This window comes from Ostrinia furnacalis, unplaced genomic scaffold, assembly GCF_004193835.3.
Source record: "Ostrinia furnacalis isolate ACB-3 unplaced genomic scaffold, ASM419383v2 OfSCF6199, whole genome shotgun sequence".
In the NCBI taxonomy this organism is placed as follows: domain Eukaryota; kingdom Metazoa; phylum Arthropoda; class Insecta; order Lepidoptera; family Crambidae; genus Ostrinia; species Ostrinia furnacalis.
The window spans coordinates 169,834-184,015 of NW_021136438.1; the positions used below are offsets into that span (position 1 = coordinate 169,834).

Below are 14,182 nucleotides of genomic sequence, written 5' to 3' on the forward strand. Positions count from 1 at the left end.
TTCCCCTATCTATGATTAATGCATATAATTTACGTCGATTCGATATTACGCAGACACGTAGTGCTTATAGCTCTAGACTAGACTTAGATTTTATCGGTCATAGCCATAAAGATACCCACCTCTATTCCCTTAATACGCCTTAATAAAGCGTACCTACTTACTTACTAAGTACTTGGATTTTCTTTTATTGTATGAAGTAAGTTATGTTTATCACTGGATACCACCCAAAAAAAATGTCTTCCCACGATAAACGTAAGTAAACACGCAAAATCTTTTTAAAAGTACCTAGGTATACACTAGTACCTACCTAATTGAAAATTTTTCATCTTACTAAGCTACATGGCTCAGTCGGGATTCTTTTTGGGATAGGCAGGGTTGGGAGTGGGGAGGGAGGGAGGCGAGTTTGACTAACTGTTATGGGAGGCGATGATCAGTGGGTGGCCAAGCCAACCCTAATAAACCTAATTTACTGGTATCTCACTCAACCAAACTGAGTCCTTCTGATATAATGGTCCCGGTTTGATCTTTGTATCCTTTAATTTTTATTTACGGAGTAGAGCAGGGTGGGCCAACTTGATTAGACATAAGATCTACTTTTACTAACGAAACCCTGGACGATCTACCACTTACATACCTACTTACTTCTTGAAATCTTAAATGAAGCTGCATAGTTCAGTACAAAATCATGTAGTATTTTTTGCCTTGCCACGATCGACTGGACTAATAGTCGCAATAGACCGGTTGGCCACCCCTGGAGTAGAGTAACTGTCAAGCAGGCTGAAGGACGTATTACTCTTACTTAAGGTTAATAAATCATCTCTATGTCAATGTGCCTATTTCAGTAACAGTGCTACGAAAGTACCTAATCATACAAAATGGTATCTTTGCCACTGTGTAGCCCTATGATTTTAAGCAGGCTAAAAACAAAACTTAATTAGGTAGTACCTATCTAATTAAACTAAATAATATTTACAAAACCACTTTATTTAAGAGAAAACACACCGGAAGTAAAGGTTATAGGCAGGATATCACATTGAACATTTATTTCAAACATAGATTCATCTTACTTATTACGTAGGTATCTACTTATGACCTGAAAAATATATATTTTCTCAATTATAGTTGTTAATCGCATAATTTTAAACATCCATTTATTACATCCATACAATTTTAATGTCTGATTCCAAGCTCAATTTCATCCTAGAATCCTAGCTTTAACGTAATTGTTTTCTTTCAGAGAACAAAGACTATCTCTAGATCCCATCCATAAATATAATATAAGTAGATATATGCTTACATTTAGGTTTTATTAGAAAACATGTACTACATAATACAGATACGTTTTATTCATAATCGGCACCTAAAGGAAATTTCACGTAATACTGATAAACACAAAGAAACGTGAGAGTTTGAGCATGTGATGTTTTGTGCTAAGCCATTGTAAACAAATTATAAATTCTACTTAATAGATAGCCTTAAATAAACTTATGTGTTAAAGTAGGTACATATTTAATTTCGCAATAAATACGAACATACAAGACATTGTAAAAGTTAGAAAAGTGTTAGTAAAGGTTGCGCACTCGTAGAGTCGGTGCTTCTAAACAGTGATTTTCCAACTTTTCATGGGCGTGACCGTCTTTGTGTGGTTACGTCTTACGCAGCTATGATTTTTTACGTTATAATTATCTTAGTAACTGTTTTTTTAAGTAACGAGACTTCCTTTACATGTCTTCGCCACCCTGGTCGCCCTCGTTGAAAATCACTGTTAAATATAAGACAGAAAGAAAATAAAGTGAAAGCTTCGTCACTGTATACAATATTCCAAACAGATAAAACATTCGAAAATACACAGTATAGGACAGTCGTACATGGTGTAGGTATGCCAGATATCTACTAAATATTGCTAAATACATTATCTTACACTATAAGCGTCGTCACACCGATCACATAACACCATGTTAAAGGGGTAAGTTACTATAGTTCAGGGAAGACACTAATCGGGGAAAGGTGTAGACAGATTACTATGTGGGACTGCTGTTGATATTACATTAAAACTGATTACATTCATATTATAATATTCTTGAGTGTACCTACGTCTACCTTTGGATCGTAATTTGAGACTCTTTCATTTAGAGCGTTTTCCTGTAGGTACAACCTCTATAATTAACTTCGACGCTGTTATACCCAGTGGCTTAGAAAGGAGATTCATTATTCTTTTAAATATTTTTTACGTGTAACACGGACAAGAAAAAGATTTCTGGTAGGCATGAGCTTGAACATTATGACTACGCTCCGCTAGACCAGAAAATGGATTTTTTATACGGCAAGAAATTTCATTATCTCACAAAAAGGATTTTTTTTCATTACTACAACAAAATACGCTGCGTAGTTTTGATTGTGGCTGAGGTAAATCGGAAGGGATCCGGAATCAATTCAGTCATCATTAAGTAAGGTAAGGGAATGAATAAACTTTTTAGGTCGATTGAATCGAATGTCGATATTAAGGATAGGGTGGAAAATCAAGGATTCGTGGCTTAGTTTTAATCTTTGACCATTCTGACTTTCTGCTGGTGAAAGGTCAAGTAAGCTGATCAGCTTAAAGCCAGTTGGGTTTTCGAACCGACAGCCGATAGTATGCGGTTCTTTTCCAGTGAAACTACATAGTTACCACACCTTGATTCTTACAGAGCCAGTTCGATATCCAAAGAAGTCCATGGCCCTTAGTCTAGCGCGAGAAACGTGTTCGTGTTTCGAGAAAGTAACGATTTGAAGTCAGTCTAGACGCGCGATTCTCGCTCTAGCCAAGCAGCTATTTAATCACGTCGTGATGGTTCTTTTTAACCGGTTTTTTCTTCAGCCAGTTGGGTCATCGATGCTATGGACGCGCGAAGTCAAAGCTCTTCATAGGGTTGTCAAGTCAGGTGGGTCGCTAGGCGCGGTCTTCGGAAGCACGTTAGCGCTTGGTGAAGGGATTGTTGCGTGCAGTGGTACGCGCGGCGGCGGCAGCCGTCTGCGTGCAGTTGCACAGCGCGTCGAACATTCGCAGCACGAAGCCGCGCGCGCGCCCCAGCCGCCGCTTCAGGTTGCCTGCAACAAAATATTGGAGTTATAGACGCGGTACAATTAGGGCTATCGTTTTAGCGCTCACCAGTTAGCGCCACTGTAGAGTAAGGTCCTGTCACTTGCTAGTATCGAAGACAGTGGCACCAACTGGTGAGTGCTTAAGTGGTAGGAGGACTATCGGATTTGCAGTCATCAAGATGGCGCCACTGTAGAGTAAGTTCTTGTCAATCCCCAGGGGTGCCAACTGCTACGTATAAAAACGATACCCCTCATTGAGCAACGTACCTACAGGTACAAGATATACCATTGATTTGCTTTTAAATGTGGTATTCGCAACCGCAAATCGCAAAAATTGGAGGCCAATTTTGAAACGTGCCTACTTTCATCATAGCTAATGAGCTGGCTCATTTCCGAATTTCAATGCGTATTATTTATGAATCTATCTGAGTGATTCTCGTATAGGTATCCGAAAGTCCTTATTTTCAGTTCTACCACATCTACTTATTAACTACTGCATGCTTTCGTGCGAATTCTGCTAAAAGTAAGTAATTTGTTGTACTCTCTCTCTACTAGTGTAATTACGCCAAAAGGATGGCAATTTCGGAGCCTCGTAGCGCAGTTTTACTTACCTACCTACTTAGTCTGAAAGGGCCTATCAGAGTGAGGTCTTTGTACAACAAAGTCGGCAAAAAGTCGTCTGCGAGGGATGCGAGAGTGAGCGGATCAAAAAACCAGACGCCCCCACCTATTTCTATGCTCTGCTATTGATAGATAGACCCATTACGCTTGTAGGATATTATGCGCCTAGGTGTGTATTTCAGTTTCAGGGAGCGAGCAAACTTAATATTATTTAAAAATGCCAGTAAAAGTGGCGAGTGGCCTAATTATAGACTGTATATGGCTATATCGAGACCCTTTACGACAGTTCATAACGTTCATTTACGAGGCATTGTTCGTTGCGCGTCGTAAATATCACAAATGAAGTGTCGTTTTCTCGTAGCTCTGTTCGTAGCGCGTAAATCTTTTCGGGCCCATTTTATTACAGGCGTTGCTACAACATAATATTCAGCGTCTACGACAGGATGCTACGTGTCTACTGTCTGCGGACTACGGATGGGTCCTACGAAGGGATGTAATCCTTTATAAGAATGCTACGTGTCTACGAGCTACGGGAGGGCTCTACGAATTTATTTATTTAGGCGTACCTAATTTTTCTTTTAAATGTACTATTAGGTGAAACATATTTTTTTTTTACTTGCACTTCACTTCTTTACTTTATGTTAGTTCGTAGTAATGAGTTTATGACCTCCACATTGTAAACAAATTAAGGCCCCTGCTAGCTAACTCAGTACAGTATACCTACCTACATACGTGTATACCTATGGAGTGTATTTATAACTACGTGTCCCTATTCTGGTGGAATAGGGTCCAAACATAAAGTGCTCCGACATTTTCCATCGTGCTGTAATAGATATTATGCATGCAAAGTGGTTTTGCGAAACTTGTAAAACCATTTTCATGTGGGGCAACTTGGTTATTCAGTGCCGCTTAAAACAGTGCCAGCAAAATTCCTTCAGTTTATACATATTATATGTTTGGCATCTAAGTAGAGCTCGAGGGTAAAATTATGTTGTTACATAAGAAAAACAATAACATTTTCTTGACACGAAAATGTGTCTTCAAAAATCCGGATAAACGGAATCAAGGAAAAGTGTAGCGCGGACCTTCGGGCATTTGTGGCAAAAAGAAAAATCCGTCTTTTATCATTTGGGTTAAAGATGTAATTTTCGGCTTTGTATGAGTCAAGGATGAAAGATAACTGAAAGTGCTTTATCAGACTAAAATGATGACAGACAAGCCATTAACCATAAATGTCTGCAAGTGGTGTTATCGCTCACCCAATTAAAGACTGGATAACTCCATGCTTATTTTAGACTAAGAGCTAGTGAACGCCAGACCTACGTCATTTTATAAAAGCTGAAAGTTTGTCAGCGTATGCTCCCAATATAGGATATAATGTTGGTGAATTATGAAGTTTGGGTCGTGGTGGCTTTGGGAGCTACCCTAAAAAAACTGTCTGGCAAGGAGTTGGAACTGTCAAAACTGTCTGGCTGTTGGGGAAAATACTTCTAATTATTGCCCCAATATTATACATAAAAATCAGATTTTTTATTATAACGTAAGTCTAACTTTTACGGTGGCTTTTTCTGTATATTCAAAAGACTGTAATTCTACTAACGTTATACCATTAAATCTGATTTTTATGTATAATATTTGTACAATAATTAGTAGTATTTTGAGCTATTTTCCCTAACAGCCAGACAGTTTTGACAGTTCCAACTCCTTGAAAGACAGTTTTTTTAGGGTAGCTCCCAAAGCCACCACGACCCAAACTTCATAATTCACCAACATTATATCCTATATTGGGAGCATACGCTGACAAACTTTCAGCTTTTATAAAATGACGTAGGTCTGGCGTTCACTAGCTCTTAGTCTAAAATAAGCATGGAGTTATCCAGTCTTTAATTGGGTGAGCGATAACACCACTTGCAGACATTTATGGTTAATGGCTTGTCTGTCATCATTTTAGTCTGACTATATGTTTCAGACCGAACTCATACCGCGCAATTTTTAGACCCTTAAAAGAAATTAGTAAGAACTATATTTGCTTTCCTTTCTCCTTTACCAACCTAAAACAACAAAGTTTCTGTATGAAATTTTATAATTTCCAAGTTTACAAGTAAAACACTACGTCCAAACTTATATTAGGAAAGTTTAAACATTCCTTAATTCAAGTAAGCTGTGAGGTGGGGCGAGAGCCGCTTCAAAGGGTCTGAACGAGCCTCGACTCAGAATTCAAGTACCCACACGCTTATTTACTCGAGTGGATAAGTTTTTGCTTGAAGGGTTTTTATATAAAGTTAATGGAAGAGGCAAATATGACAATTGATTTTCGGATTTAGGTCCGATTTATAATCCTCCGTGGTTGAGGATTCCGGGTGAAGCTCGCTTCCACCTTCGGCCTGATCATCACTTACCATCAGGTGAGATACAGGCCAAGAGCTTCCTCGTTGTGGATAAAAAAAAACGAGATTCCATCATGGATTTGCATTCAAGACTAAACTAAACAAGCTTGTGATCGGTTCAAAATATAGGCCTTACCTACATAATTATTTTACAAACAAATTATATCTGTTTCTTTGAGAAGTTTTATCATCTCCTTAGAATTTCGCATCGCGTTTAGATGGAGGAGGAACTCTGTCATGTTTTCGTATCATTAGGGGAATTTTGTAACTACCTATAAAGTTACATTACTTGTTTGTTAATATTATTTTTTTACTTTTCACGTCATTTACCCTCCAATATGATGTAGGTACGATGATGGTAACATATTGTAGGAACCTGTGTACATTATGGAAGCAATAAACGTATTGAGTAGGAAATGTAGGTAATATTTTAGTTTAATGTTGATAAACTATAACTTCACTTAATCCATCTGAATATAGTGCCATGAATAGAGCTTTACTATTGGGCAAACAAGAACTTACATAAAACAAACAAGCGAAAGCCTTAAGTTAAGTTTGCGACTTCGCATGTTCCCCCAACATTTATCTTTATCTTTCTCTACATCGGGAATGTATGTACGTACACAAATACCAATATTGCAAAATGAACTAGGTAGGTAAGTAAGTAGGTACTTATTCTAAAACTTCTTTATTCCTACCTGTTCTAACAATACCTATATTATTCATGTTCTATTTGTCCGGTAAATGTTTGTCGTCTCAGTTTGTCTTTTGAAGAGCTAAATGCATGCAGCGAACGGCAACTTAATTAATTTATTCAATGTTCGCTTTTTAGAAACTCTCTCTTTGCAAGTCAAATAAAATGTTTGTCGCCTTTGGGCCTCTCTCGCGTCTGTCTTGTTTTGCCTCTTTCAATGATTTAGTACGGAAATAATATTTGACTTAAGATAAAAACTTTATTTATGTTGGTAAGTTAATAGCGCTATCTATGTGAAGACCGCTTTGGATTGTGAAGTGTTTTTTTATTGAAAAGTTTTTCTTTACCTTGGTGTCTCCGTTAACAATACAATGTTATAATTATAAGAAGGAATAGGTAGGTAGGCAGGACATCAACTGATCTCTGAGAAGGTAAGCGTGCAGAAATAAAATTTCGCAACGTTTCAACTACCAATTTTAGTAGTTGGCAATTTCAGTTGTTCGCGAAAAGGTCACGTTGACAAGGAAAGTTCGGAGGTCGCGACCGGGGTGCACGTTGCGTTGCTTTGTTAGTGCTCCACGCTGGGCCAAACGATGAAAGGGTGCGTATCGATTTTGGCTATCACACCCAGACTATTCAATGTCTCATTTCACCCCTAAATATTCACAGCCATTCGTTGTTTAATGTCTTAATGCCGAGAAAACAGCATATAATTGGTTAGACTATAAAAGTAGGCAATTGTTTTATTTCATTAACGGAATAAGGTGCATTTAATACAGGGTGATTGAAAATAAGTATTGGTGAAGAAGACCCAGTTTATATTCTGTCCATGAAAATATCTACCTACCTAAATCTTTGTGAATGATTGTAAAATGGTTACTGAATACATACCTATCTGTTAGTCTCACTAAAAGTAAAAATATTCAATTCAAATAACGCCATTGTCTTACGTAACATTACCTACAAGTACAAAGTAGACTCGGGAAAACATTTTCCACAAGACACCTATAGACACCACAACTGTATTGTACCAGAAGTACCTACATACATATTAGGATGCAACGTAGTAAATTGTTTTTGCAGCGGTAGTAGTTACTTTGTGCTGAAGGTCAGCACTTTTGCCCTGAAGTCAGTAAACAGATCGTTATCTCGCGCGACTGAGCGAAATGCTAATGGGCTTATGATAAACAGCTACAGAAAGCGTCATCGGAGAATATTCTTGACATATTTTCATCACAGTATCGCTTATTATTCATTGAAAGCAGAAACCTTGGAGCAGAACTCTCGTTGACATTATTCAAAACGATCCTAAGTTCATAGCGACTGAAGTGTCTTTCAATTAAACATAGATAATCTAAATGCAATTAAAGTATGTACAAATGTTCTAGTCGTTAAGTAGGCATCAAGTAAATGAATACTACAATATCTCCATCCTTTTCTTTAATTAAGCTAAACCCTGTCAAAGTGCCAATTGCTCGCAATCAAACAAATCGGCGCGGTTTGTTCCATAATCTGATCCGACGGTCTCGTACCTAATGAGCTTGATGAGACACAAGGGAAGTGATAATATTAGGCTCTACCTACACGTATTTACGTGGTTAGGATTAAAAGGATTAACAATTTACATCATCTGTCTTTTCAAAATTTGTATTTTCATCTCCAAATATTTTCAGAAGTTATAAAACGTTTCAAAGCTGGCGAGTTAAAAAACGTTACAAGAATTTGGCTAGCTTGAGTAAAAAATGCGAAATATTAATTTTGAACGTTAAATTCGGAAAGTAAGCTTAAACTAAAATTACAGCTAAGATCACAGAATACTGATTAATAGTTCCGGATTACCTAATCAGTATCCAGTCTCCATGGTAGTAATATTGTTACTGTGTATATCAGAGGCATATCTACTAGCCGTGGCCATTGCATTATCTCCCTTGCCTCATATGTGGTTCGGTAATAGCAGGTTAAAAATAACAGACTCCATTATTGCTAACGGCAGGGCATTACGACGTGACGGCCGTCCCCGCTTTGTGCCCCATTGTTAATTCAATACTTAGGTAGTTACCATATTTTTTATTGTAACCGGTATTTTACTGTACACCAAAATCATGGTTCAAAGAAATGATGCGATTCATCGAACGAACGATGTCATACTACTCTTAGTAGAAGACGTGGTGAAATTCTATGTGGGAGCTCGGAGATCCAGTCCAGTAGGTTCCATCCATGTGATGGTGGTGGTGGTGGAAATTTCATTTCTAGTATGGTCAACGTCTACACTTTGCGTACGGTTTGATAACCCATAAAAGAAAGGAACTATCTGATTACTTACTTGTGTCCATAAGAAGTAGAGTAGGTATGATGTTTAAATTCTGTTCTGTATTGCAGACGTGGATGAATCAACGCGCTAAACTAACAAAATTCACAATACATGTGCAATGTGCATCCCTGAGCATAGCAATATTCGGCGAGCCTAGAAAATTCCAATAGCGATAGCGACACACGGCACGCTAGTTCGAACCCAATAAAATGTAGAGCTGCTATTCTACGCGTGTCGGCCATAAGATCGCAAAGTAAGTATTACAAATCATTGTCTCTAAGATGAATAAGAATGACGGAAGATACAGGGTGTGTAAGAAGATTCTTTTAATAAAACCAGTAATGAGAAAAACAGACCTTAGGTCCTAAAGACCGAGTATTTCTTACCGGTTTACGATCTCTCCATTTTCACCACGCAATTACGCCTTTGCTACTTAAGTAATCCCAACTAATATTATAAATGCGAAAGTAACTCTGTCTGTCTGTCTGTCTGTTACGCTTTCCCGCTTAAACCTTGCAACCGATTTCGATGAAATTTGGCAGGGACATAGTTTGAGTCCCGGGAATGGACATAGGATAGTTTTTATCCCGGTTTTTGAAACAGGGACGCGCGCGATAAAGTTTTTCTGTGACAGACAAAATTCCACGCGGGCGAAGCCGCGGGCAGAAAGCTAGTGAAAGTATAAATTCGCGATAAAATACATTTGCTATTGCTAAGTTCATTTCATCTGTAAGTAGGCCTATCTATCATTAGTGTAAAACCACAAAAACATAGTAAACGATATTTAAATTCGGGATTATGATCAGAATACTCGTCTTGTAGGGTAGGAAAAAATTTATTGCTATGACCGACCATCCATGATTATTTGCAATTGTTCTGAGTAGTAATTAATAATACACATACAGCGGTGATAATAAAGATTGAGTGATGAAGCCTTTTATGTGCCAAGTATTTTAAAGAGCTCATAAAAATTCTTCGACTGTGTTGAGAACTTGAGATGGTTGCATCGATCTTTTCTTTTGGATATCTAATACATAAATTATGTCCATGTTGAAGACACTTTTCGGGCATGGGACTGAAAATCATTACAGAACACAGGACAAACAAAAAACACCACGTAAATAAGTTCGCATAGGGTGGAAAATTTGTCGACGGCTAATCATAGAGATACAATTTAAGTCCAAAATATTATGTAAAATTTAAATTTTCAGTGGCACTACGTTTCAGTTACATTACTATCTACCTACGTTTGCGGTCAAATGTTTCCACATTGCCAAAAACCGTGGGTGGGCCAAATTAGTATAATGTCTACGTCCTAATTTATTAAACTGCCAAAGTGGGACACGAACTAAATAGGATGTATCATAATGGGAAAGAAAGACCGACAATTTAAAGAATCGTTGCTTTTGCAAACAAAACGTGCGCGTTTGTGTATAGTAGTAAATACGAGTAAACAGCCGCAGAAAGTTTGTTACTGACCCAATAAAAGATCTCTACGAGTTTTGTGCGTAGGTACTTTTAAATGTTTACACAGAGTCGTTAATTCAGAACGTGATTTTTCCACGTAATTGCCCTGCTGTACCTAGTTGTAGTTATTAGTAGACTCGGGGGAAACAATCGCCGCTCGGAGATGAAGCATTTCCGCCGCCAGACGTGCGCTCGTTATGCGGGCTTGATTAACAACGGCTTTGTGCAGCGTGTTTTAGCACGATTTTTTGAGAAAAGCGCTGCAATCGGATTGGAAAGACCAAAGATTTGTCTGGATTTTTTCGCACGTTCAGACTTTCAGTTCCTGAATACTCACAATGCGCTTCAGTTGTAAGGATAACACCCTATATTTAGTTATAACTATGCAATTTTGGCTTTTGAAGAATGAGAATTTCACGACAATTTTCACAATCAAACCTGATCTGAGAGAATTAAGTTACAAAACAAAAATCATTCACTAAGTACCTACCTAGGCACACAGAATATCAAATGACTTTCGAATCACTTTCTTTTCCGAACGCTCTATGATGAATAATAATAGACTGAAAGATGTATTCGGAATCTTAATATTGACTACATTTGTGTGCGCATTGATTCTTCTTTTGCGAATAACGAGTTTACTTACTGCTTCATTTGTGATTCAGGTTAGGTACGTATACTAAAATGAGTTATTTAAGAAATGTGGCTCCATCAAATCTACCAGCAATGAGTTGGCGTACGTCTGAGTAATACGAGTCGGTATGCCATGTATGTGGCACAACACAACCTAGGTAGGTAGCTAAGTATAATACTTAGTAGCTTATTTTTTATCTGCATTCTCTTAGAATTATGATACCTAAGATGCAACTAAACTTACATAGAGCCTAGGAATGTCCCTATAGGAAAATACCTACTCGTACCTACGTTGGATTAAGAGGTTTTCCAGCTTGTTTGAAGTTGAAAGAGACACAAATGATATTTTAACCCATAGATCTTAAGGCTACAATCCTCGGTTCTTTGATAAAGGCTTTTGAGTCTTTTGTGTGACAGAGCAGCGTCAGATAACGTAACCATGTTGATAAGACTTACTTTGAGCTATTTTCAGTTCAGTCTTATTGATATGGAAATTATATAAGTAGATTCGAAGTGACAGAGATAAACTTACCCGCAGCTGGGTCTTGTGGTTCCTGAAAAGGAAAGAAAACATTTCTTAATTAATATTGTCATGGAAATATTTTAAGTTATCGTAATTAGTAAGTTGCAGAAGCTAGCAATTGATAATAATCGCAAAAAATGGTTTGGTATGTTCATTTATGACTTTAATTGCGTCTACCCTTACGTCACTTACTATATTATTTCCGTAAATATTCTTATTTTAGTTAAAAGATTAGCAAGTTACATTTTAATCGCCACAGAAAATACTTGTGACTGAAATAAGAATGCAAATTAAGAGGAAGTTTTAAATTACATGCCATTTTCCTTTTATCAATACGAATTGCTTTACACGAAAGATCTGGTTTCAAAGAATACCAATGCCTGTTAATGATAGTTTGCGAAAAGAGTAATAACTACACAGGTTATTAGCAAATAATGACTTTCAGTCACGCTACCGCGCAGGAAAATAGAGGGAAACGTGAAAATCTAAGAAAACCTACGTATGAAAGAAATAGTTGTACAAAATGTAGGTTAATAGGCTTACATACCATTTTGACAATTTATTTAAGGCGCACGCATTACACTTTTAATTACATACTAAGCTATTATTGTAAGTAATTCAGTTAGAAATCAGGATATTCTACTCTACATTGGTATCGAGTTAGTTACCTACTTAGTCCTTAGACCTACTTTTTTAAAGGGAAATAAAATCGTGTTGCTTTTAGATGTCCTAGTGTTAATTAAGAGCCCTAGTAGAATCCCTGTAGCAAGGCAATTGATTTTTCAGGGAAAACGTGAAATGCTATCATATGCCCCGCTTTTCTAAGTTGAGTTGTGTGCAGTTGGTTACTTCAGAAGGTTAACATGCAAATCTGAAATGTCACATGCATGTTGCAAAGTTCAAACCAATTTAAACTGTTTATTGTATCCGAGTACTGCTGCTAATGCTATTCGCAGTTCAATCGCTTGGTGCATAGCCAAAACATTGCATCGCAAATTGCAGTCCGTCTATTGACCCATGTGACAATCGATCAAACACATTTTCATGCTTATCAGATACAGGTGAAGTTAACTGACGGTCGAGGGTAATCTCTCGGACATCAATATAGTTTCACCAAAACATTATCGGCTTATAAATCAAACAGATAAAGGCGTTAGAGATTAACATTCCACTCTCGACGAAAAAATTTCACCGTAAACGCAGAAGTGTTCTCATGGAGAGATTAATTAGCCAATTAACAAAAATCTTTGATAAAGCGTGTGCTGGTTTGGATTTATTGCGTTCGAGGCTTTGGATATTTATTTTTTTACCTCTGAAATATGAAAAACGCGTCTTGCAATAATATTGATTACGGTGTTAATGAAATATGTGGATGAATGAAGTCGATTTATCTATTTTGTGTAAAAGATGAGCATGCAAATTGTTTAGCATTCAAACTGTTGTTTCTATGGAAACTTTTTAAGGTGAATATTTGTTTCAGCGTTGCTATCGAAGAAGCCGAGTTGCAATCTACAGCAGCACTACGCCTCCGTTAACACTTACCGCCCTATCAATTCCGTTTTCCTTACGTTGTTAAATATACATTGATACTTACGAATTTACTTCTGTCTTTCTCTTTTTGTTTTAGTTCAGCCTCTTTCTTAGCTTGCTCTATGAGTTGGTCAACAAATTCTGTGGCCTGCCGGAGCTTTTCGGGGTCGCTTTTGAAAGCGGCTACTCTCTCAGCCAGGGCTGAGGCATCGCTGTCTTGTCTCATTTTGGATTGTGAGTTCTGTTTCACTTTAGTCAAATTCACTGATTTATCACTGTTTGCACGTTGTGGCAGCTGCCATTCTGTTAAGCAGAGGGTCCGAGCCCCAGACGGGTTGTGTGGGGCGCTTAGCGGGGGGTGTTGTCGGTCATTATCGGGCGCGCGTGTGCCGCGGCGCTCGGCGTCGGAGGCACTGCGGCCGGGCCCGCCGGTCATGCGCCGAGTGACTGACGCCTCCCGCCTCGCAGATTAGCTATCAGAAACGATCTTGACATCTCCTCGGGATGCATCTGTTGATTTGTTTACAAGCCTCTTACAATTATTTGACAGAGTTACTTGGAATAGAGACGTTTGGGTAGGATATAGGTAGAGTTAATATTGTACTTTGAAATATACTTACAGGGTGGAATTTTGTAATGCCACCTGGAGGGAACGTACCTACTCTTAATACTGTAGATAGAAAAAAATACTCAAAGAAAACATTCCTTTATTTTTGAAAAGAAAGAGAACTGCATATAAAGATTTTCTAAATTTTTTCGAAAATTCACCACTATGCCATACAATTTTCTGTAAATAATTAAAATAATTTAAGATTTCATGGTTTTCCTTTCATTTGATTTATCAAGTTTGTTAGAGAGATTTCATCGTTATACTTAACCCTAACCTTTGATGCAATAAAAATACAGGATGTAATTTTTAACAAATTTTAGTTGGT

At 37.6% G+C, this 14,182-nt stretch overlaps 1 protein-coding gene across 1 annotated transcript; it reads right to left on the bottom strand.

The window, feature by feature from the left end:
• Window positions 1-1,052: 1,052 nt before the first annotated feature.
• On the bottom strand, window positions 1,053-13,693 carry LOC114362103 (uncharacterized). Its single transcript, XM_028317371.1, has 3 exons — window positions 13,312-13,693; window positions 11,727-11,748; window positions 1,053-3,087 (listed from the first exon to the last, which is right to left on the bottom strand). The coding sequence occupies exons 1-3, from the start codon at window positions 13,681-13,683 to the stop codon at window positions 2,954-2,956; spliced, it is 528 nt and encodes a 175-aa protein (XP_028173172.1). The 5' UTR covers window positions 13,684-13,693; the 3' UTR covers window positions 1,053-2,953.
• Window positions 13,694-14,182: the final 489 nt, after the last annotated feature.

Coding starts and splice junctions, on each gene's coding strand:
- LOC114362103 (XM_028317371.1), bottom strand. CDS start 13,683: ATGACCGGCGGGCCCGGCCGCAGTGCCTCCGACGCCGAGCGCCGCGGC. Junction 11,749..13,311: donor AGAAAGACAGAAGTAAATTC/GTAAGTATCAAT, acceptor TTTCCTTTTCAG/GAACCACAAGACCCAGCTGC. Junction 3,088..11,726: donor ACCACAAGACCCAGCTGCGG/GTAAGTTTATCT, acceptor ATTTTGTTGCAG/GCAACCTGAAGCGGCGGCTG.